At 41.3% G+C, this 24,070-nt stretch overlaps 6 protein-coding genes across 15 annotated transcripts; 5 read left to right on the forward strand and 1 right to left on the reverse strand.

Annotated features, from left to right (window-relative positions):
• Positions 1 to 251: 251 nt before the first annotated feature.
• On the reverse strand, positions 252 to 23,260 carry Mst85C. 2 transcript variants are annotated; one of them, XM_089463853.1, is made up of 5 exons: positions 23,121 to 23,259; positions 2,399 to 2,918; positions 1,375 to 1,544; positions 1,071 to 1,313; positions 252 to 998 (listed from the first exon to the last, which is right to left on the reverse strand). In XM_089463853.1, exons 3-5 carry the CDS (start codon positions 1,377 to 1,379, stop codon positions 422 to 424), a joined length of 825 nt encoding a protein of 274 aa, XP_089319979.1. In that variant the 5' UTR covers positions 1,380 to 1,544; positions 2,399 to 2,918; positions 23,121 to 23,259; the 3' UTR covers positions 252 to 421. The 2 variants fall into 2 exon arrangements, with proteins under 2 accessions (XP_089319979.1, XP_017856083.1); XM_018000594.2 differs by lacking the exon at positions 2,399 to 2,918 and having other exon boundaries at positions 23,121 to 23,260.
• Nmdmc (NAD-dependent methylenetetrahydrofolate dehydrogenase) lies at positions 1,581 to 9,890 on the forward strand. Of its 3 annotated transcripts, none has more exons than XM_018000528.2 (3): positions 1,581 to 1,741; positions 8,748 to 9,532; positions 9,595 to 9,890. In XM_018000528.2, the coding sequence occupies exons 1-3, from the start codon at positions 1,728 to 1,730 to the stop codon at positions 9,717 to 9,719; spliced, it is 924 nt and encodes a 307-aa protein (XP_017856017.1). In that variant the 5' UTR covers positions 1,581 to 1,727; the 3' UTR covers positions 9,720 to 9,890. The 3 variants fall into 3 exon arrangements, with proteins under 3 accessions (XP_017856017.1, XP_017856027.1, XP_089319914.1); XM_018000538.2 differs by lacking the exon at positions 1,581 to 1,741 and adding an exon at positions 2,903 to 3,254; XM_089463788.1 differs by lacking the exon at positions 1,581 to 1,741 and adding an exon at positions 3,282 to 4,033.
• Positions 4,855 to 8,118, forward strand: Rel (nuclear factor NF-kappa-B family member relish). Its single transcript, XM_018000068.2, has 2 exons — positions 4,855 to 5,888; positions 5,946 to 8,118. Exons 1-2 carry the CDS (start codon positions 5,001 to 5,003, stop codon positions 7,926 to 7,928), a joined length of 2,871 nt encoding a protein of 956 aa, XP_017855557.1. The 5' UTR covers positions 4,855 to 5,000; the 3' UTR covers positions 7,929 to 8,118.
• On the forward strand, positions 10,058 to 11,226 carry Acyp2 (Acylphosphatase 2). The gene is made up of 5 exons (XM_089463905.1): positions 10,058 to 10,181; positions 10,261 to 10,515; positions 10,601 to 10,617; positions 10,701 to 10,810; positions 10,882 to 11,226. The coding sequence occupies exons 2-5, from the start codon at positions 10,359 to 10,361 to the stop codon at positions 10,994 to 10,996; spliced, it is 399 nt and encodes a 132-aa protein (XP_089320031.1). The 5' UTR covers positions 10,058 to 10,181; positions 10,261 to 10,358; the 3' UTR covers positions 10,997 to 11,226.
• nsl1 (non-specific lethal 1) lies at positions 11,437 to 22,369 on the forward strand. Of its 6 annotated transcripts, XM_089463418.1 has the most exons (10): positions 11,437 to 11,697; positions 13,021 to 14,045; positions 14,903 to 16,313; positions 16,936 to 17,447; positions 17,517 to 17,942; positions 18,296 to 18,599; positions 18,735 to 18,851; positions 18,924 to 19,543; positions 19,598 to 20,214; positions 20,282 to 22,369. In XM_089463418.1, the coding sequence occupies exons 2-10, from the start codon at positions 13,157 to 13,159 to the stop codon at positions 20,903 to 20,905; spliced, it is 5,520 nt and encodes a 1,839-aa protein (XP_089319544.1). In that variant the 5' UTR covers positions 11,437 to 11,697; positions 13,021 to 13,156; the 3' UTR covers positions 20,906 to 22,369. The 6 variants fall into 6 exon arrangements, with proteins under 6 accessions (XP_089319544.1, XP_089319522.1, XP_089319552.1 ...); XM_089463396.1 differs by having other exon boundaries at positions 18,924 to 20,214; XM_089463426.1 differs by having other exon boundaries at positions 17,517 to 17,885; positions 18,924 to 20,214.
• LOC108608784 (angiopoietin-related protein 7) lies at positions 22,383 to 23,891 on the forward strand. 2 transcript variants are annotated; one of them, XM_018000348.2, is made up of 3 exons: positions 22,383 to 22,522; positions 22,591 to 23,077; positions 23,148 to 23,891. In XM_018000348.2, exons 1-3 carry the CDS (start codon positions 22,517 to 22,519, stop codon positions 23,813 to 23,815), a joined length of 1,161 nt encoding a protein of 386 aa, XP_017855837.1. In that variant the 5' UTR covers positions 22,383 to 22,516; the 3' UTR covers positions 23,816 to 23,891. The 2 variants fall into 2 exon arrangements, with proteins under 2 accessions (XP_017855837.1, XP_017855828.2); XM_018000339.2 differs by having other exon boundaries at positions 22,426 to 23,077.
• Positions 23,892 to 24,070: the final 179 nt, after the last annotated feature.

The raw sequence follows: 24,070 nt of genomic DNA on the forward strand, positions 1-24,070 counted from the left end.
ATTACGATCTCATCTTAAGATTACTGATTTTTATAACAGAAAAGTTAATTCTTAAAGCCTGCCTTCTTAAATCCCATGTAAGCCGAAACAGCATTGTATGCAATCATTTCTAGTACTACTTTTCTTGATTAAATTTGGAATGTATTCATAGCTATTTCCCAGACTCCAATCTATGTAAAGTGCGATTGCGGTAGTTAACAGCTGTTATTACCCAGCCAGAGTTACCAGATACTACCACGAAAAACACAAAATACATTTAACATACATTTAATGTGAATTAAAGGAAAAAGACGCTTACGTATGGATACATATGAATATTGTTACCGTAAAATTAATCAAATTATAAACAGAAATGCTGATAAAACTAATTTTGCTTATGCACACTATAAACATATCCACCTAGGACTATAACTTATTAAAGCTACAGGTCCTCATCCATTTGCTCATCAGACTTATTTAAATTCACATTGCATGTATTGTTATTATCAAAGAACTCCAGCTCATCGTCATAGTCATCGAGGTGCACGTCTCCTGACCCTGGATCCACTTGTCCAGAATTCGACATACGCACTCGCACCTGCTCCTTGGGCAGCGACTGCGGCTGCGACTGCGTCAGTTGCAAGGGCGATGGTTGCCATGGCACCAATGCTGTACAGGGCCTTGGAATCGATTTAAGTACCCATTCAGGTGGTATGGCACATGGTGCTGCAATTGGAGGAACGCCCTGTTTCAGTTCATCACAGATCACAATCCGATTGGCATTGCGTAGTTTCTGCTCAAGTTCCATGGCTGCCATCTGATAGGCCGGATTCGGATGATGTGTTTTGCCCGTACTGGTCGAGGGTATGTCATCGGTGGCCAATCCTCCGTTCACACTTGGTACACTGTTATTGTTTCCCACTGTGCGTACGGAGCCCACACCATTCGCATCTCCAGAGATTTGCAGCCCACTAAAGTGCGCCGTTATTCGTTCCTCGGTTATCAGTTGTTTGGCGGGGCTGTTGAAAAAATTTTTAATATATACAGGATATATATACATATATAGTTTTATTTATACTTTATATACTTACAGCCCGGAGGCCAGTTGCTCCAGAGATTTCCGCTTGTGGTGCCACTTGCCACATTGTGGGTCAGTCTCGATATTATAGTTTGCGTTTGAGCCAAATTGCATGATTCCGCCTGGCTGAGGTGCATTCGTTGTTGCCAGCATCCAAGGCATTCCATCGAGCAGCCACGGATGTGTGGCTGGATGCGGAAAGACCGCTGGCTGGTCCGATTTGTGCAAATGACTTTGATCGGGGCCGCCGTAAGACCTGCAAGCGTACAAAAAGACGCTCAGCCAATTCTATTGACTGCATTTAAAAACAGACTTACTGCATTTTTTGTTGAATTTCGCTTTTAGCTAAATCTTAGAAATCTTGTACTCTTTTTCTCAAGTTTTCAACTATTTTGTTTTCTTGTGTTTTGCTAGCGTTGCCACTTGTTTGCATGTTTTTGAGAGTATCGATACTTTTCCGCTCGCGGTATCACTGACATAGAATGTGCTAGAAAATGCCAAAGAGAGCATTATAAAAAGCGCGCTGTCGGAAGATTTTTTAAATATTTTACAATTCAAGCGCAAGTGATCAAGTGTTTAATTTATTTTGTTCAACTAAAAACTAGTCTAAGACGCCACAAAAAATAGTGCTTAAAAGTATAAAATAATCAAATCAACAAATTTATTCAAAATGCGTTTCACAAGGTGAGTTTTTATTTTTATAAATATAAATGTCGGTAACCGATTACTAAATATATATAATTATCAAAATAGAAGTTATGCTCTAAATTATGTTGTCTTATTAGTTCTTAAGAAATATAATTTGTAAATAAAATGATTTATGTTCCAAAGTAAACACAATTATTTAAATATGAACTTCAACTTATTATTTAAATGTTAATCCAATTATAAAATATATTTAATTTTATAAAAAAAAAAAATATATATATATAAATATATATATATATATATATAGATATATATATATATATATATATATAGATATATATATATATATATATATATATATATATATATATATATATATATATATATATATATATATATATATATATATATATATATATATATGTTCAAAAGTAAGGTACCTTATTCGTTTTTATGAAATAACATTTTATAAAACAAAAAAATTGTTTTTCAAAGTAAAACCAATTATTTAAATATTTATTTCAAGTTAATATTTAAATATTAATTAATAAATTCGAGTTAATATTTGATGAATTTTTTTAGTTTCACTCTTAAACTTATATTTAAAAAATGTTATTTCTTAAAATAAAAAGTTATATTTAATATTTTATAGCATAAATAAATAAACAAATATCTGGAATATTTTTTACATACAAACGCTTATACGCACGAACAAACGTCACACGTTTTATTTTGTCCCCCTTCCAATGTTATTTAATTTCAACTTTATCTTCCATGTGGTAATAATTTCGATTACTTCAATCGGCGCTGCGCTCACACTTTCCCTTGCTTATCACATATTATTCGAAAATAACATGTTTTTCTCATTTCAATCTTCGCATTGATTGATTCGCCCTGGGAACAACATCAGCAGACGCAGCATCACTCTCCAATGACGCTTACCAATAACAGGCGGCTGTTATTGCAGTGGCTGTTGCTAGTGCTGATATTTTTCCTTTAGCTCATTTACTTAGGAAATATCAGTCAGCAAGTTACTAGGCACGATGTATATATTTAGCGCATGGGGTTGGGGGTTGCATCGGATGGGGCTTATCAGCGCAAGACAACAATCGATCCCCCTGGGTGTTTATTGACGTCACGATTCGGGCCGAACTCTTGCGATGCAATTAGTAATCATGCTCAACAATTTCGTCAGGCTGGAAAAACACTCGGACTAAAAATAAAATCCAATTATTTTCGAAACTATATTCCGTTAAGCTTCCATCTCAATTTTACGGTAGCTTTTTAATTCTGCATTCTCTTATACTTATGAGAGCTTTCATGCGCAAAACTTTTAAGTCCCGCCTTTACCCTCTGCTGATATCTCACATGCTTTTGCTTTTGGTATACTGGATAAAAGCTTGCCAGCTTGTCGTCAAGTAAACACAGCACGTGTGTGCGATCGTGATTTTTGCTGATGCAGAGCAGTTCATTAAGAACATAGGAACCGATCGGTTTGAATTTTCCAAATTGGGTGTGGAAAATTAGTGCACAACTTGACGAAAATCAGGTATAGTGTATATTTGTAAAAAATTTGTGTTTGCATGCGCATATACAAATTAAATGTCGAGACCTGTCTGCCAGACAGTTTACATGATTTGTTATTATGCATCGCCAATAGTGAATCAAAATAAAAACAAAGTGCAGCCAACTGATAACGTCAGCTATCACCCCCACAGTCAGCAAAACAACGGCTCTGTCTATTAAATATAGCGAAAAGGGTCAATTATCAATACACGTGCTATTATTTCCACATAGAAAATTAAAATTAAATCAATGCAAATTAAGTTTTACTTTTCTTTTGTCAAGACACAAGTTCTGAAGCCTACACATTTTTCTTAGTTTTGTTGGTGTGTGTTTAAGTAAGCAAATACATGCATACATACATATGTATGTAGGTATGCGTGCCTCTGTGTGTGTCTGGTGAGCAGCACGTTATTCGGTTTTTATCGGTTCTGTTAGCTTTTTCGGTTTTGTTGTGGTACTTTTTTTTTTTTTTTTTTTGCAAAAAAATACAAATTTTACCGTAAGGAAATATGTACATGTCAGTTATTTAGGTAAACCTATGAGAGTACAGCACATTTTCTACGTTTTCACGATATAAGAGTAGAAATCGTCTATGTACTTCATATATAGGAAAATTTAATTACTGTTGCTGTGAAAAATGTCGAAAATATTAGTCAGGGCATTTGTGGCCACAGTACGTATCCCAAAGACACATTATGTGCAGTCGGCAATGCGAGTGCACGAAATTTCTTGGAAATTGCATGAGCGAAACAAAAAAAATGTGTAAGTGTATCCGAATACTGTTCTGTTGCTACGCACACATACATATGTATATATACAAAAATATATATGTTTTTTAAATATATTTTTGGTAAGGCCTAATAGAAAGTAATTGTTTTCTAATTCACAAAATAAAATATCTGCACGTGCCCTTGAAAAACAGCTGTTGCAAATGGAGCGTTGCCACTACTCATTGCTTGTGATAAATCTGGCAACGCGTATCTAAGTTGAATTAGATATTTAAAATCAGGTTTTTTTCCTAGTTAGTTATCGTGGTGAAATGGCATGCGTTTATAATGTGTATAAGGTTAATTTGTACTTGTTTTAGAATCGTATACTATAAAAGCTTTACGCAAAGAGCTTAAACCTGTTATCAACAGTGTCGTTTAATGTATGTCGTGAATGTGATTCGTTGTTTTCGTGCGCTCATTTCAACACGTACAGTGGAGAGTTAACGTTCGACGAGCCAGGCACGGTCGTGTGAGATACACCCATACAGTACCTGTGTTTATAGTATATCTGCGTACATATGCATACACAAATATGTACATATGTATATGTATATATAGATATTGAATCGCTGTATAATAAACAATTTGTAAGCACTACAAATTCTACGAACAACGCAGTCGCTGCTGTTGCAAACAAAATCACACTGCGATCAGAATAACCCATGACTCATTCTGACGTGGCTGCGCAGCTAGCTGATAAATACATATTATTGCCAGTCGGGCAACATCGGGGAAGTACCTTTTACGAATAAAAGCTGTGCTCGCACGAACGGCAATACGATTGTCTCATTTTCGTTTTGGATGAGCAGTGAAACGGTCGGAAAGCCTACAAGCGTAGAACTACGACGTAAAAACGAACGCGAATTAAAACAAATTACATGAAGTGAGCGATACGCGCTCACGTGGATAATAATACAACACCACAAGCAGCAGGAACAGTAATAATAACAACAGCAAAAATGAATCAACAGCAATTCTTTGATCTGGATCAGGGAAAGAATATATCCTACATGAATGATTGCTCCAGTACAAGTGGATATAGCAGCGCGAATTCGCCCATATCTATGACACAGTCACCATCACATTCGCCAGAGACATTTGCTTTGCAAAATGAATTTGCCAACCTTAATTTGCCCGCAATGTCGAATTCACCTTCACCACAGCTACAGCAATTACGCGGCTCACCATACCAGCAGCCACTCATAGTAAATCAGCTGCTCCCAAGTGGCAACCTCTGCATGGAAATTGATGGCGGCAGCAACAATATATTAAATGGAAACACAAATTTTGGGAATATGTACATGCCCATGGATCATTTCTATGCAACGCCACAAAATGTGGGATATGCGGCAAACGATGGTGGCGTTAAACAAGAATATACTGCTGTGCTGCACATTGCCGAACAGCCGGTGGAAAAATTTCGATTTCGCTACAAAAGCGAAATGCATGGAACACATGGCTCGCTTAATGGCATTAATTCGAAACGGACACCAAAAACATTTCCAGAGGTAATATTACGCAATTACAATGGACCAGCTGTCATCCGTTGCAGCCTATTCCAAACGAATTTGGACAGTCCACATTCGCATCAGTTGGTGGTGCGCAAGGATGAGCGCGATGTATGTGATCCACATGATTTGCGTGTCTCGCAGGAGCGTGGATATGTGGCCCAGTTCATCAATATGGGTATCATACACACGGCCAAAAAATTCATATTCGACGAGCTGCTGAAGAAGAAAAAGGATCGTCTGGTCTTCAAAATGGGTCGCCGGGAACTGTCTACCAAGCAGGTGCAGGAGTTGCATCAAGAAACAGAGCGTGAGGCCAAGGATATGAACCTGAATCAGGTAAGTCAACGACTTGTATTATTCAAGGAAGTGTACTCAACGCTGGTTGCATTTTAGGTGCGCCTGTGCTTCGAAGCCTTCAAGATTGAGGATAATCAAACCTGGACGCCTATTGCGGCGCCCGTCTATAGCAATCCGATTAACAATCGCAAGTCCGCACAAACGGGCGAGCTACGCATCACTCGCCTCAGCAAACCCACTGGCAGCGTCATGGGCAACGATGAGCTTATTTTGCTCGTGGAAAAGGTTAGCAAGAAGAATATCAAAGTGCGCTTCTTTGAGGAGAACGATGATGGTGAAACAGTTTGGGAGGCATATGCTAAATTCCGTGAGTCGGATGTTCATCATCAGTATGCGATTGTCTGCCAGACGCCGCCCTACAAGGACAAGGATGTGGAACGCGAAGTGGGTGTCTCCATTGAGCTGATACGTCCCTCCGACGATGAGCGCTCTTTTCCGCCATTGCCTTTCCGTTATAAGCCACGTGATGCGATCGTTTCACGCAAACGCCGACGCACCTGCTCCACACTTACCAGCAGCAGCAGCGGCAGCAGCAGTGGCAGCCTAAACAACTCAGTCGAGCTGCCCAAGACGGTGCCGCAGCAGGGCGTGGCCAACGTGTCACAGCATGATCAGACAATTAGTCAGGAGTTCGGTCGAGAATTTCATTTAGAACAACTAATAAATCCGGAATCGTTTCGCAAGATACTCGAACAGGACTCCGCAGAGCTGGAGAAGCTCTGTGTCACCGATATTGGCGTACTCGAAACAGATGGTCAACAGCAATCGGAAAGTGCAGATCGCACGCACGGCAGCCGATATAATCGCAATCTGACCAGCACCTATCTGGGTGAAATCTTTAAGATATTCGATACGGCCAGACGCGCTGTCGATAATAAGGAACTATATCAATCCTCCTGCAAGAAAGTGGAAAATCTCTTCACAGATCATGCGCAGAAGAACGTGAATAACGACACACTGCTGCACGAGGTGATTAGCCAACGCAAGGATAATCTGAAGCTGGCCATTAAGACGTTCCAGGTGATTGATTACTTCAAGTTGCGCGAGCTGGCACATACGGCACAAAATGCGGATGGAGATAGCTGCTTACATGTAGCCTGCCAGCAGGACCGAGAGCATTACATACGCCCATTGCTGGGACTGGGCTGTAGTCCAAATCAACAAAACCTGACGGGCAACACGCCTTTGCATTTGGCTGTCAAAGAGGATCGCAACAATTGCATTAAGCTATTCCTAGATGCGCCTGGCGCCAAATTGGATTTGTCACTGACGAACGATGATGGCTTGACACCGCTGCACATGGCCATCAGGCAAAACAAATATGATGTAGCCAAGAATCTTATCAACTATGATCGCAACTCCATCAATGTGGCCAACACAACTGACGGCAATAACGCACTGCACATGGCTGTGCTTGAGCAGAATGTGGAGCTGATCGTTTTAATATTGGATGCAGAGAATCGAATGGATATATTAATGAGCAGAAACTCGGCTGGTTTAACCCCATTGCAGTTGGCACGTGCCAAGGCGAATGATCGTTGTGTTCGGCTGCTGGAGGAAGTGTATCCGGACAAGGGAGAATGCGCCATGACATGGATACCACTGAATATTAAAGAGGAAATGGACTCCTCATCTGCCGAAGATGATGAGGAAAGCAATTCCGAAGTACCAGCCCAATCGATCAAAACCGAAGAAATTGAAATGGAGTTCAAGACGGAGTGCGCGGATGAGGACAGTACCATGGATGACAGCGACGTTGAACAGCAATTGGAGCAATTGCTGAGTAGCAAACCCAGGTTTGACAAACTGGTGGCCCAGCTGAATGAGCCGACGGCCGACAATGCCAATTTGCCCAAATGGAAAGAGATTGCCGACAAGTCCGACTTGAAAGAGTTCACCTGGCTCTGGTCAAGCTCAGAGGGTATGCTCAACTATATACAACACAAGTCGGGCGACAAACAGTACAAACAGTTTGCACTTGCACTCCAGGAGCTGGGTATGCTCAGTGCTTCCAATTAATTATATACTTACATTTATATAAATTATTAAGCAAAGTTTTTTATAGAAATATATCTATATATACACCTACATTTATATTTATTAAGTTTAACAAGAATTTTTGCTGTATTACATAATAGATTGTTCAATAAATGTTTACATTCATCGCATCTAAAAAGGGAAAAATCCCCAACACGCCTTGCAGTAAAAATATTGTATGTATGTGAATCACCAAGCGAGCTACAGAGATGAGTGTGTGCTAGGGGAATTACCGGTCAATCGCTCTGTGTGTACTTCCCCGTTAGTTGTAAACATTTTGTGGTCTTGTATAATACTTATAGGTTTCAATTGAGAGGACTCTAGGTCAGATAGCCCGACTTGGAGATAGCCTGAGAAGAGCTGTTATTCTCGATAATGAGGATTATATAAACATAATGAGGATTATATATACATACATATGTATGTATACAAATTTCAAACCCTTAGTGGCTTTTGCAATTTCTGCATTCATATAGACAGACAGTTTAGGTCGTTGTCCTGTTATATAAACGGACGTACAGTGACCCGCAGTGCATTAATCACATCTCATTAGATAAACCTTAGACTGAATTATGAATTCAATACGCGTGCGAATCAAGAAGATTACAATATGCAGGGGTATATGTATGTATGTGTATTTTTGTTTATGTGAAGAACTTCCTCTTACGCGTTATGAATCTATTCCAATTCTATAAATCGCCTTTGGACTATCTTATCTAATCCATTTCCTTTAGAGTTCTATAAATCATATGATACATATCTTTTCGAATAAATTTATTTCCATCTTCATTCACTTTGCAGCAACATGGCTCAAATCATCGATGGCAAGAATATGGCTAACCAAATACACAGCGAATTGTGTAAGGAGCTGAGTCAGTTTGTGGCCGAAGGTAATCCTGTGCCCCACCTGACTGCCATCATTGTGGGCGAAGATCCCGCCAGCCAGAAATACGTGGAAAAGAAGACAGAGGCGTGCAAGGAAATCGGCATTCGCAGCCGCACAATTGTGTTGCCCGAGTCAACGACACAAGCGGAGCTGCTGGATGTGATCGACCAGCAGAACAAGGATGAGAGTGTGAATGGTGTATTGGTGCAGCTACCTGTGCCGGCGCACATTGATGAGCGGACCGTGTGCAATGCCATAATTGCTGCCAAGGACGTGGACGGGTTCAATGAGATTAACATTGGTCGTCTGGCTCTGGACATGAATGGTATTGTGCCGGCCACGCCACTCGGTGTGAAGACTTTGCTCGAGCGCGCCAATATACCAACATATGGACGGAATGCTGTTGTGGTCGGCCGCTCCAAAAATGTGGGTCTGCCCTTATCCATATTGTTGCACTCGGATGGCAGCCACGCAACCAAGGGCCTGGATGCCACGGTCACCATTTGTCATCGCTATACGCCAGCCAAGGAGCTGGCAAAATATTGCCGCCAAGCTGATATTATTGTGGTGGCCGTGGGTAAGCCGGGTTTGATAACCAAGGATATGGTCAAGCCAGGTGCTTGTGTCATTGATGTGGGCATCACCCGAATCCAAGATGAGACAGGCAAATATAAGCTTGTTGGCGACGTAGACTTCGATGGTGAGTAAATGATGCAATCGACCCAATATTCTATGCAAATTGACAATAATTTTGATTTACAGAAGTGCGTCAGGTGGCTGGACATATTACCCCAGTGCCTGGAGGTGTTGGCCCCATGACAGTTGCCATGCTGATGCAAAACACTATCCTGGCGGCCAAGAAACAGGCCGCAGATCGAGCCAACTGAAATTGATATACCCTCCAGAATTTTACAACGAATTTACGATTTAATTTCTGCTGCCAGCAGCGGGCCATAGTATTTTGTTATTTAAAGCACTAATAGACTAATAAGCCACACTAACAACCATATACGTAAAACTTAAATAAACTACAAAAAAATATGCCTAAAATATAAAAACAGCGTTTCCTTGATACTGCGACATTTTTTCAAGGAGCTCGGTAGCGTTGCCATACAGGTAAATGAAAACGCAAACGCAACTGCCAGGGCGCGCAGCAAACAGGCATCAAAATGATCAAAGTATAAAAATATATTATCGCGTTTGTGTTTCTGTAATTCTGTTCTAGCTATTATGTTAAAACAAAAAACCTAGTTTATCACTCACCTTCGAGAATCTCAGTAGAACTGTCATAATCTTTGAATTTCTGCGAATTAAAGCCGCTCACAGGACGAAGTGTATCAACGAATCAGGTAGTAATTAGTCATATATATTATAGAAAATATATATATATATTTTTTTTTTAAATATATATATATTATAATATATCAGTGACATTTAAAAGGGGATACCTTTCGCTTTGCAAGACCAACTGACTACGCCACTGGAGAAAATTTGAAGCTAGCTGGCAACTCTGTTAGTCGGTCGTTATGGTGTTTTCGTATAAATCAGATTTAGTTCTCAAAGTAAATATTGTTATAATTATTGTGCTGTTCGTAACATCCCAAGTTTCTGGGAATCAAAATTCATCAATCGCAATGACTCAATTATTTGCGTGCAGTTTCGAAGTCTTTGGACAAGTACAAGGTATATATATTCAACGATCGACAGCCTCATTTGCAAAATTCTCATTGTTACACATTTTGTAACTTTTCTTTTTTCTTTTTTGTAGGCGTTTTCTTTCGGAAGGTAAGTCTATTATGGAATAGCGCGAATATGGTAGAGAAGAAATTTAAGCTCAATTGGTTTATTACACATATATAAAAATATAGTACACAGAAAAGCAGGCGAATGAACTGGGAGTCCGCGGTTGGTGCATGAACACCCCGAACGGCACAGTAAGGGGCGAATTGGAAGCTCCTCTAGCACCGCTTAATGAAATGTAAATGCAGACATGGATTATTAGTCATATAGTTTATTGTGTCCTGACTGTCACATTTTGACTGCTTCCAGGAAGGATTGGCTCCAGAACAAAGGTAGCCCCAATTCGAAGATTGAAAACGCCGTATTTTCGCCAACCAAGAAGATTGAGAACTATAGCTTCAACAAGTTCACAGTAATACGTTAACCAGATGTGGTGTTCTATCTGCGAAGCGTAAAAAAGAATTGGCAAATTTTTTCTTATGTTGTCACAAATTCTAACTTGTAGGGTCCTATTTATATTTGAGGCTCCATCAGTTGATCTATTGGTGTATAATACTCAGAGGCCCCCTTAAAATGTGTAGAAATCTAGAAGGGCTGATTAATGATAATTAAGCGATGCTTGTTGTTAAAATTAAAAGTCAAGAATCAATATAATATTATTAATATTTATTCACATTGTAAGAACCATTAAAATCCATCCCAGTAAAAACAATAACAAACATATTGCTTATTTGCGAGCAGAGTTGCATTTTATGTAGTAGCATTTGGTCACGGTTAGGGGTTGCCATTTGTGACTGAGTAACGATTTAAAGTAACCATTTGTCAAGACATCTCACTTACACGCATTGCAACACTGATGCGGAATTGCCCATGTAGCGCCATAAGTAAGAACGAGACAGCCGTATGATCAGCATGCGTACTTTGGTCTGGCAGCACAGAAACGAGTACAGCTCCGAATACACGTCGTTTTGCCAAAAGCGTAGCAGGGAGCAAATGAAAAAAATATATAAATGAGGAAAAAATTTAGTGAAATATTACCGACAAATAAACCAAGCGCGAGCAACGCCGCTTTAGTAAAAATCGGCAGATTTAATAATTGCGTGCGTTGTGCAAGCGTCTAAAATTGTGCGTATAAAATAGTAATAATTTTTAAGCAATTACAAATTCTTGCGTGCTTCTGCTTCTGTATGTCGGTACATGTGTGTGTGTGTGTGTAGTGCACAGTTTGGTTACTTTCGCGCTGAAAACGTTTTCTACTACTTTTTGGTTGAAACGAAGAAAAACACATATGTATGTGTGTATATAAATAAAGAATTTTGCTATAAAAGCGAAACTGTTTATAATATTTAGTAGCTTTAAGGCGTTTTAGGCTATGTAATTTGTGTGCAAACTGAAAATGAAATGAATTATTGTGTAAATAACTGAAAATAGTGCTAGACATGTACATGTATGCATGTGTGTATGTACATAACACACACGTCTATACAAGCAGTAGCCTCATGCATGGGTCTGTACCCATATGTAGGAGTGTATGTGTGTTTTATTTGTTTGTGTGCTGTGTGCGCGCACATATTGTAAAGGCGCGAGCTGCTTAATTGCCAACGATGAAAAATTCAATAAATGAAATTACATAAAAAAAACATGAAAAGTAAGCGGCCACGCACCTCTTTGTAAATGTTTGTGACATATGCGTTTTGCTGCACACATGCGTAATAAAAATAATTTAGACTTTCATGCGCGCAGTCAGAGATTTCGTCAGTAGTTTTGCCCATTTGCATTTGTTCAAATGTTCTGCTGGGCGAACCGCAGTGCTCTATAGTTCGTTTTTTTTTATTGCGCATCATTGTGAATGAGCAATAGCGCGCGCTCTCTTCTCTGCTCTCACAATTGGCACGCATTGAAGCCCGCGCGCCTGTTTGTGTGTGTGTGTATTTGTATGTATGTGAGAGAGAAAGAGAGTGAGTGAGTGCTACACATACGCACGCGGCGCCGGAAAAGACTTCCTATAGGCAGCGTAAACGAAGATAATCACAAGGAGGAATAGGCAACCAAAATAACAACGGAATTTTGTTAGCTATCGCTTGTTGTTGGTCGGTGTAATTATTATCGAGTGGTCCCATGTATGCAGATGTCTGGCAGCTATATGTACATAAAGCATCCGCCTGCTATTGACGGAAGAGGTCATCAAAAAATAATAAATACAGCGGTTTTTGTTATCGCTGTTAATTTGTGTAATTGTTGTTATCGATTATGCAAATGTATGGCAACTTTAGATAAACCATTCTGCCATTGTTTTAATAGTAGGCGAGACGAAACGTGTTGAGCCTTTTATTTGTATGAGAGAGTGCGTAAGCGGAAAAACAAAGTGTGCTTCAGTTCGGTGTCAGCTTTCAAAATAAATTATTGAATTAAGTTTTAAAAAATTTCTTTTTATCATTTATTTTGAAGCGACCAACAGGAATCCCTTCCCTACAGAGCAATAAAGTGCATACAGTAATTAAGTGATAAAAACCGAATAGCGTGGTAAAGTGTCGAATAGCGTAACTCTGTAATGCAGCTGGCCTGGCAGTGACGCCGCACAAGTATGGCACCAGCGCTCACGGCCGAGCCACTGAGTCCCAAGGAGAAGCTAACAAACAACGCATCCCCTGCCACCGGCACGCGCCAGTCTGTACGAAAATTGGACTCGCCCAGTGAAACGGCCAAGAAGCCAAACTCTTTGACGGCCACGACGCGTGTGACACGCTCGAAGGACGCGGCACAGCGTATGGGCTCGCCGATTGTGCAGGTCAACAACAACAATAACAACAAGCGCAAATCCAACAATCGTACCAACAACAATAACAACAACAGCGAAGCCAAAACCGTGGAGCATCAAATGGGCCTGAGTGCTGCAACCACACATACAAGCAGCGACGGCAGTGAAGGCGTCTCCTCGAGCTCCAGCTCCAGCAACAGCGGTAGCATTAACATCAACGACGTAGGTGTAGCAGCAGCAGTAACAGTGACACCAGCAGCGACAGCCGATAACGCGTCCACCGAGCACAATAATAACTGCAAGGACAACTCAACGGCAGAGCTTCTGGCAAATCTAACAAGCGAATTTGAGGAGGCCATCACAGCTGAGATTTGCCTGCGGAAAACACTGCCCGAGGTGAGCCACAGCAAGGAGCAGCCAGCCGAAACTGAAGCAGCTGCCGCAGCAGCTGTGGCTGCAGCCGCTGCTATAGCACATTCCGTGCAGTTGCTGGAGCCCGCGTTAATGGCAGAAACCGAAGCCCAGTCCCAGTCCACAAGTGCGGCGGCAGCAGCAGCAGCGGTGGCGGCAACACCAACACCAACAACGACAGCAACAGCAACACTCACAGACGCTCTGCAGCGATTGGCGTGGCCGGAAATACCGCTGCCACCCAATGCGGAGAGTGCGGCGGATTTGGCTGCTGCTGCTGCGAAAATTCCAGATTCTATTGAAGGTAAGTCGTAAGCCTGAAAGGGCGATTTTAAAGTACCAATCCTATTGCGCCGTCCGCACGATCGACCCGATAGCTTTCCGAAGAGTTTAATAGTAAAAATATTTCATGCGTATTCACGTTCCGATTTCCAGTAATGCGCTTTTTTGTTTAATGTAAAACATTTGTTTGATGTTTTGTTTGACGTCAGGCAGCATTTCAATTGCTCCAAAGATCCAGGCGAAACAAGCTGGATTATAAATAATCTTTTTATTTAAATCTCCTTTGTTTCTCTCGCACTTGTTTTTAATCGAATCAACTTAACAGGTTACTGTGAATAGCTATGTTAACAGATTTAACAGACCTCGTTTTATATTTGAGGTTACCTCTTGTTTTATGTTTGGCGGGAATTGGATATTCTAAAAAACCAATTAATTTACTGCCACAAAGTTTTATAATGTAATTTCCCATTACATAATTTTGTCTATGTATTGTAGCAAATTTAATAAAGTGTAATGGTACCTATACAGTTCTGTTATTCAAAAGCTCTAACATTAGCTGCGTTTAGCAATGTACCACTGTTAGATAACAGTCTATGTTAGTAAAACACTGTTAGAAATGTAAATCATATAGTTTTTGCGTGCTAATTTGTAACTGGAGTCTGTCAATGAACAAATCATAGTGGCAACCATAAGTAGCATATGTTAATTTACATTACATGCAACAAGAAAATAATGCCAATTATAATTATATTGCTAACAGTAGTTTGGTGTAATGATATTTGATTACTTAAAAAAGTGGCTAATGAGAAATGAAAAGCTACATAAAACTAGTCCTATGCTTATTTATATTGAAATTGATTTTATTCTTCGCATTTACAGAATGTCTTAGTCAACTCGATGGCAGCCCCAGCGTTGTATTGCCGCCCAACGTGGCTAAAGGCGAAGCGGCGATGGAAGCCAGCGTTGTGGCGCCGACGATGTCGACAAGGCAACAACAGCAACCACAACAACAGCAACCACAAGAACAGCAGCAACAGTTGCTGACGTTACAACAACAGCTAGAGCAGCAGCAGTTGCAAGAGCAACAGCAGCAACAGCACCAACAGTTGCAACAGCAGCAACAGTTGCAACAGCACCAACAGTTGCAACAGCAGCAACAGTTGCAATTACAACAGCAACAACAACCGGAGATACTCGCCTCACCTCAGCATTCAACAACTGCGCGTCAGTCCGGCGCAGTGCTGACGCCGCAGAGCACGACGAGCTCGATAAACTTTCTTAAGGATGGCGGTGCTGGCGCCGTGCTCGAGGATCAGGATATTGAGGAGGTTTTAAAGGCGCTCAAAACATTTGACAGTGCGCACGTCAATCCGGATACAATCTATAATTTTCTTGACGAAATGTATTTCCCATGCAACGAGGACGAAGCAGCTGCCGCTGCCGGAACAGTTACAACAACAGCAGCAGCAGCTGGCCCAATTGCATCAACAGCAGCAGCAGCAGGAACGCCAGCATCGACTATTGCCGGCATCCAAGATATGCTGGAGTCAAAGCCCAGTTGTAGTACAGGAATCGTGGCGCGTCCCTTGCAGGAATGCCATACAGAGCTTGAACAGCAACAGTATTTGCTGATGCGCAAGATTGACTTCCTGCTGCGGCGCATGCGCAAGTTCCAATCGCGCCATATGTGCCGTCATGCCAGCGACGAAGTGAGCGGCATTCTGGAATGGGCGGCGCGCACCTCGCATAAAGCAGCATCCGGTGCGCCGGTGCGCAGCGCCAAGCTGAGCGAACGAGAGGAGACCGTCTTGTCGATTGTATCTGGGCGACCGAATAGCAGCTTCTGGGAGGAACAGACCAAACACCCACTGCCTGCCAGTCAGATGTGCAATGTGCTGCGGCACATTGAGACCGCGGCGCGTAAACAACAAATTTGCCATACAACTGGCGGTGGCTCTGCATCGCTGGCGTCCTCCTCAACGTGGTATAGCGGCGCGGCACAGCCGGGCAAACGGGCACGCAAAACACAACAAGTGGACACTGTCAATGTCAACAGCAGTACTGTACCATCTGGAGTTGATGGCGTCTTGGCTCCACGCCCCGACGAGATTGTGCCGAACTTTGATAGCTATGTGACCAGCGAATTGACCCATGTGGCGGGCTTGTTGCACACTGAAATGCGTGAGGTGCAGAATGCCATCGACTCGGACGCCACTGAATCGAGTTCTGGCGGCGACTCTGCCGACGAGATGGTCACCTACAATAATTCCCAGCAGTTGTCATTGCCAATGTGAGTGAACGAAATGTTGATCTATTCAATCTTTAACTGATATTGGTATCTTTAACAATCATAAGCATCTCTGTGACTAATAATTTCAAATCTATGATCAAAGATTGATCTACATATCTATTGAATCTTTAGCCTATTTGCTTAAAATCTGCTATCAAAGATAACAAAAATCAGTCGTAATTTAACATTTAGCATAGATTTATGTGTGTATGTGTGTTATAGATCCTTCCAAGCTATTCAATTCTGTCATTTAAATGAAATGCAAAGTTATCAGGTTTTTTTTTTTTTTTTTTTTTTTTTTTTTTTTTTTTTTTTTTAATTAAATTTTAATTTAGAAACCATATGTACAGTTGGTGTGTTAGTTATATACTTATTTATGATCCATATATTCAACTGATTAGCCAAGCAGATCTGTTAACTTCAACAGAAGCGTAATAAGAAGTTCTGCTATTTAACATATGTGCAAATGTTAGGCCCGGCCATTTAATACTCTTAGTCTTAACATTAACAGTACTGTAAAATGTATTTAACATTAGAAATTTGTAATTTCTGTTTTTAGCCGTGTTCTTAACTTTTTCAGTCGGAGTGTTATATAAATATATTCTCCTATTATATTTTGCAGCGCGCAACGTGCCGTATGGCGCTATTCGCGAGAGCGTGCTATCATAGCCCTGCGCTGGTCCTGGCTGAGCGCTCAGATTGCCGATCTGGAGATCAAAATCCGGCAACACAACGACGTCTACAACGATTTGTGTCGCACTAAGGGCGATGTACTCTTGGAAGCGACGAAGACGCCAAAGAACGGCTACACGGAGCAACCGCGGCAGCCTGCGTTACAGCTAGATCCCGAACAGGCCTCCGACGATTGGCTATGCAGTCGGGCGCGTCCTTTGGTACTGTCAGAGTTTCGCAAACGTAAACTCTTCCAGACCACAAACATGCACACAATATCTAAGAAGGCAGCACGTCCCAGTAACATCAAATGCGGCTGCCAATGGCCGCAGGTGCCGTGCACTTTGTGCACCGGCCGACCGGATCCGACGGCGCCAAGAGATCTACCCGAAACATTGATGCCCCAAAACCGTGTAGCGCTGCTCGACCCCGGATATCATCCGGTGCTGAGCTTCTCCAATGGTGAGTGGTCAAATGAGTTTATACAGGAGGGCTTTAAATTAATGAAACTTGGATTCCTTATCATTGCAGATGTTTGCCAGTCGGTGCATTTGGAAGCAATTAGCCGTCAGCCTGATTGGCAATATCGTGTAATGCGCAGCCAGGCCAAGGCGATTGTCAAGAGCGTCTGGAAGGCTGAGCGCGAGGCGATTGCCTCCGCCGGCGGTAGCACTGGCGGTAGTGCCGGACGGAGACCCGGGGAGACGACCAAGCGCCGCTATGTGCGCCGTAAGGAGCGCAACAATAATAATCAAAACAAAGTAAACAACGGCAGCAACAACAACAATAACAATAACAACAACAATAAAGAATCAACTACCCAAAATAATAATATCAACAAAAACAACGGCGTGAGCAGTGGACCTGGGCACGTAGGATTGGATAGTGGAAACGGTACTGGTACTGCTACTACTTCTTCTTCTTCTACGCCTACCACAACGCCGCTTGTGGTCAACAGTAAATTATTGTAAACATGACAAATTCGATAATTGATTATTAACATAAAACAACAACAATTTGCATCTTCTTTTTTTCTTTTCTTTTTTTTTTTTTTTTTTTTCTTTACGCATTTCTTTTATGTTACACGGAACATCGCAACACTCGCACACACACAAATGCGCACAATTGCCCACGCACACACATCCATTATCATCATCATCAACATGAACAACAACAACTGTGCAATAACAATAACAACGAACAACAACAAACAACAAAACGAACAATATTTGTTTTATTTTGCAATTTGTTTTCGTTTTTCTCTCTTCAACATTTACGTATGTATACCCGATCCCTGTTGGACGCTGCAGTGGGCAAAAAGGAGCGTCAATCAGCCACGAATCAAGTCGGAGCGCTGCCCGACTCCCAACAACAACAACTAAATAGCTTCGCACTGATCTCCGGCAACAGCGGTAAAAAGCCACGCAAATCAGGCTCCAAATCTCATCAAACGCATTCAACACACATTAACAACAACAGCAGAAGCAGATGCAGCAGCAGCAGTCAACAGGCCAGCGTTGGGGATAACAGCAACAGTCGCCTTACCGGAGATTCGCAGTGGGAGCAACACAGTCGCCGCAATTCTTCCGAAACACACGGGCACCGTAGTGAACGGTGAGTGTAGCCAAAGTTTGAAAGCTAAGGGCCATTTTTTAGAATTGGCATCAAATTGTGTTTGCTGTGAATGCTGCTTAAAAGATTTACATAAATAATTGAATCAACCATACCTCAATCAATCCCAATCAATAGCACTGCAGAGAGACGCAATCGTCTTATCTACGACATTGACAACATCGTTATACCCTACAGCATGGCCGCACAGACGCGTGTCGAAATACTGCCTTACAAGGAGATACCAACACCAAAGTAATTAAGAATATATATATATATTTTATAGATGAATGCGAAATTAACATATTGTTTCTCTCATCAACTTAGGTGGCGTATTGTGGATAGCGATACTGAGCAACAATCTTCGAATAAATCTGGTAATGACGAAAAGTTGACCAATGGCTGTGTGAATGCAAAGGAGGAGAAAGAACTGGTGACTGACGAAAAGAAAGCACCAATAGCAGTAGCAACAACAACAACGGAAATAGCAACAATAGAAACTGCAACAATAATAGAAACAGCAACAGCAGCATCAACAGAAACAGAAACAGCAACAGTAGCACCAACAACAGCAACCACACCAACAACACCCGCACCAACAACACCCGCACAAGCAACAGTAACAGCAACTGAAACAACAGCAACAACATCGCCCGCAGCAACAGTAACCCCAATGCCCAAGTTGAACAACAACACTGAAAAAAAAACATCAAGCAAATCCCCAAATAAACTAAATGGCGTGAAGCAATCGATCAAGAAGAAGAAACGATTGGCAGAGACTGGGAAGTTGTCAAAGGAACAGACAAAGCTGGCACTAAGTAATGGACTATTAAATGGAAAACCAGAAGAGTCGGCGATTGAAACCAAGGAGCAGCCGCTGAAGGAGAAATCCGAGCTGTTGAAAATTGAGAGCAAGGAACTAAAGAGGAAGCAAGCGCCTCTCAATGGTAAAACCAAAAAGCACAATAATAAAATCCCTGTAAATAATAATGTAAATAAAGCAAGCTCAGCTGCTGCCACGCCTACGCCTGCTGCTCCTGCTACTGCTGCTGCCGCTGTTACTAGCAAGGATGCCACGGCGCCAAATGTAGCAGATAAACCCACTGCTAAATCTGTCGAACCACCTAATAAGCGACCCAAACTGCAGACGGCGCAAATCTCAGAAGACAAGACCGAAAAGAAAACGGAAGAGCCAATAACTGAAGCAAAGGACGCAGCTGCTCCCGCTGCTGATGTGGAGAATGATGATGATGAGGTGGAAGACCTCTCTGATGAGGCGTACATAGCACGGCATCAGATTGCTCTCATCGAGGAACGTCGACGTTTCGAGACATTCTTAAAGTTCCCCTGGAGTACTCGGTCGCGTGCTAATCGACGTGTGGACAGTCGGGCTGAATCGAGCGGCGCCAATACACCGGATCCAGCGTCGCCGGCTGCTTCACAGCTGACCGGACCTACCGCTGACAATGAGAGCATACCCTCGCCGCTGGCACAGAACATGATGCAGCACCCTCTCGATGGCATCGCAGCTGAGGGCGAAACCACAAAGCGACGTCGCACCACATCCAGCAAGCTAAAGGATCACGAGCGTCGTAGTGCCACGCCAGATACCCGAGACGTGAGTGCTGATGTGTATTTATATTAGTATGTATTACATTTATATTTCTTTTCTACATTTTCCACAGGATCCGCCACCATTTGAGCCGTTAAATTTTCCTCTCTCCGAGGAGGCCTATCAACGACTGCTCGCCGACACAGGCCCCGAGCCCAAAGAGCCAGCGACACCGGCAACCACCAGCGTCGCAGCCACCGCTTCGGGCAAGCGGATCAAAAGCAAATCGGTCTCTTCTAATGGAGATGGCACTACGACCGGCTCCAGCAGTCGACGCAGCAGCAAAGCAAAGGCCACCAATTCCGGCAAATTGACGCGGCTTAATGGTGGCAAAATTGCTGCAAAACAAGCTGCGGCAAAATCAGTTCACAGCAATGGCGGCCAGGAGGATGGCTATGACGATGGCATTGACTATCTGCCAGAAGCGGATGAGGATGAGGAGGAGGAGATGCTGCTGCTAGAGGAGGATGATGATTATCATCATTATCTGGCGCCACCAGAGGATGATCAAGTGCCAGGCACAATCACGAACGATGCAAATGCCTATAACGCGAGCATCGATGCTTATTTAGGCGAGGGTGAGGGACTCGACGATGAGGACCTGGTCGATGATCCATTCATGGACGATGATCCCAATGATCCCGAATGGAAGCGCAACATCGGTGTTCGCCATGAGCGCATGCGCAAGCGTGTGTAAGCAGCGTGTAGTGAGTAATGAGTAGCATGCAATGTATGGAGAGTGGAGAGATGCCGGCAGCAGGTGCTTGCACACCTGGAGAAAAGAGTAGCTAGTAGCGGTTGGTGATGAACCAACTGTGAGAGAGCGAAAAGCGAACATCTGCAGCTGGCAATGAATAGCGACTGAAAACTGGTGAAGTAGAATCCAAAGCTATTTAAATCGTGTGAAATGTGAACTTTAAATGAATTCGTCAAAATTTTAAATGGAATCGCCTCACAGCTTCAGGGCGAGATATATTTTAACATGTTTTCCAATTACTTTTCTATTTAAAGAAAAATAAAAAAATAGCGATAGTTTCACTTGAAAAATAACAACAAAAACTCATTGCAAAATATTTGTAAGCAATTTTTAAGTTATTTAGTTTTAAACAGCATATATGATATAAAAACCGAAAACAGAAACACGCCACACAAACGAAAACATGAAAAAAAATCAAATGTAAATAGAGAGAAAAATAAACGAGCTAAACATTAAGAGATATGTATGTATGAAACTAATGGATAAAGCTAATGATAGACATAATAATACAATATTAGGTTAACACACAACCACACACACACACGCTTGTTTGAAAGTTAAAGTTAAAGAGAAGAAAACCTCACTTGGGGCTACAAGCCAAAAGTGTGCTACCTTTAAAATATGAAGATATATATATTATATATATTTAACTAGTTATATGTAGATCGCATGATCGTAAAAAGGAATAAGAAGAAGAAACCCTATAATTATTCATTTTTGATTTTTAACTTGTAATCACGCACCTCAACAACAACAATAACAACAAATATAAAGTTTTTGCCGTTTTAAATAATAATTCAGCCTGATCCTTTTTACCCCTATAAATTAATCGATCTATTAATTATTAACCAGTTAAAACAGACATGCTTATAAATATCTTTACACAAAAAAAAAAAGAAAACAAAAAACAAAAAAATCATTTATATATGTAAATATATATATATATATAGATTTACATAGTTGCGCCTCCAAAATGAATTCATGTATTTAGTTATATAGGCGCTTTAATTTCTATTTCTACTTTTTAAACAAACAGAATAGTTGTTAACTGTAAACACTTAAACTTAAAGAAAACATTTAACCTTAAAGAAAATTCAACACAAAAACACATATATATATAAGAAATAGATGGGATAATTTGTGTAATCCTCTTGAAATGTTAAATTTATATTTTTTCCATTTTCTATATAAATATGTATTTTGCTTTTTTCGTTTTAAACACAAACGTTAATTAACTGAAGAAGTGAAATGTGTATATGCAAAAAAAAAAAAAAAAAAAAACAAAAAAAACAAAAAAAAAAACTAAGGACATTAAAAAGCAAACAAATACAAAAACTCTATATTCGTAAAAATAATTAAAAATCTATAAAAAAAAAAAAAAAAACAAACAAACAAAAACATAAATCAAGTTGTTTTCTTTTTCATTCATTTCATTTTACTTGATTCCTAATTTGCAACAGATGTGGCGCTTCTTTAGTCAATTATTGGGAACTGTTTTTAATGCTCGACATATGCTGCCAGTTGCAATCCACACTTTGTTGAGGCAACAAGATGCGGGTAAAGCGTACTGGATTAGCCTAGTAGAGGCTGTTCTAAGCAATTTTCCTCATTTTTCTGACTTTCAGTTATCTATGGCCTTGCTATTCGCTCTAATTGCAATTTTGCTGACGCTGGGAGCTTCAGGCGCAGCTACAGCGAAATCGAGGAGTTTGATGGAGCAGCAGTTGATGCTGGTGCGGAATGCACAGGAGCAACAACAGCGTAGCCTGTTGAATGTGGAATTTAAGTTAAATCGAGTGATCAGCAAATTGCTCTCTTTTACGCACATTAAGCAAGGCGACTCTCTGAGAGAATTGGCTGGTAACCTAAGCAAAGCGCTGGATAGTTGGGAACAAACGCAGGATCGTATCAACCAATTACAGTTAAGCTTTCAGTGGAAGAATGAGCTCGCTCAAAAAATGGAAGAAATGCACTCCATGCTGGCGCTGCTGGTGACCAAAAGTCAAGTCCCTCGGGAAAGGCAGAGACAGAATGAAAATGGCGCATTGGAAGCGGAAAGCGAGCAAATGTCAGAGATTAAGGCGACAAAGGAAAGTAACCAAGCAAATGTGGGTGAGTGTGAAAATACTTGAAATAAAAGCAAATATTAACTTACCCACTAAAACAATAAAAATGCTCAAAGAGTATTTGCAGCCAGCTAAGGCGGACTGCGCCGAGCTGGATGTCCAGCAGCGTGTGGATGGTGTTTACAAATTCCTGGAGCCCGAGCTGAATGAGAAGCAGCGTGATTTAAATGAACGTTATTGTGCGTTTGCCACGACTGGAGCCGCGTGGACCGTGATACAGCGACGCACGGAGCAGCTGGAGAATTTCAATCGCAGCTGGGATGAGTATCGGTCAGGTTTTGGCAGTTTGGAGAGCGACTTTTGGTATGGCAACGAGTTCATACACCGACTTGTCTATCGCGACGATTACGAGCTGCGTATTGAGTTGCAGGATCAGCTCGATGTTAAAGTGTGGGCTGAATATGCAATTTTTCGGCTAGATAGCGAAAGTTTCAACTATCAATTGGTGATTGGCAAAATGGATGACAACAGCAGCACGTTAGATGCTCTCAGTTACCACAATGGCATGGATTTCAGGTCCAGCGACTGGGATGGTGGCTGCTCTGGCTGGTGGTTCGATCGCTGCCTGGAAGCTCAATCCAATTTAAATGGACAGCGTATTATATGGGGCAACTCGCGCAACGAATATTTGATAAAAACATCGCGTATGCTAATACGGCCGCGTTCCTTCAATTCGTTAAATACCGACGAAGTATATGACGAGGACTCCGCGTATGGCTTTTAGTTTCAAAATAGTACCAGCGATAAATTGAAAAATAAATTTCAGATTTAAGTGTATTTCGTGGTACGTACTAGAATACTGCTACAAATAAACGTTACCGCCAAGTTGTTACTTTTGCTGAACGCATCCATAGCAGCATAGTATGAATATCTTTTAGTAGATTTTTTTTGGTAATTGAATATTTTGTACGAATTCACTGCTAAATAAAACAGACATGGTTATTAAAGCAAGGCCATTATTTAATAGCTTGGATACAAA

The sequence above is a fragment of the Drosophila arizonae genome, chromosome 2 (assembly GCF_054131065.1).
Source record: "Drosophila arizonae isolate 15081-1271.41 chromosome 2, UAZ_ARI_1.0, whole genome shotgun sequence".
Taxonomy (NCBI): Eukaryota; Metazoa; Arthropoda; class Insecta; order Diptera; family Drosophilidae; genus Drosophila; species Drosophila arizonae.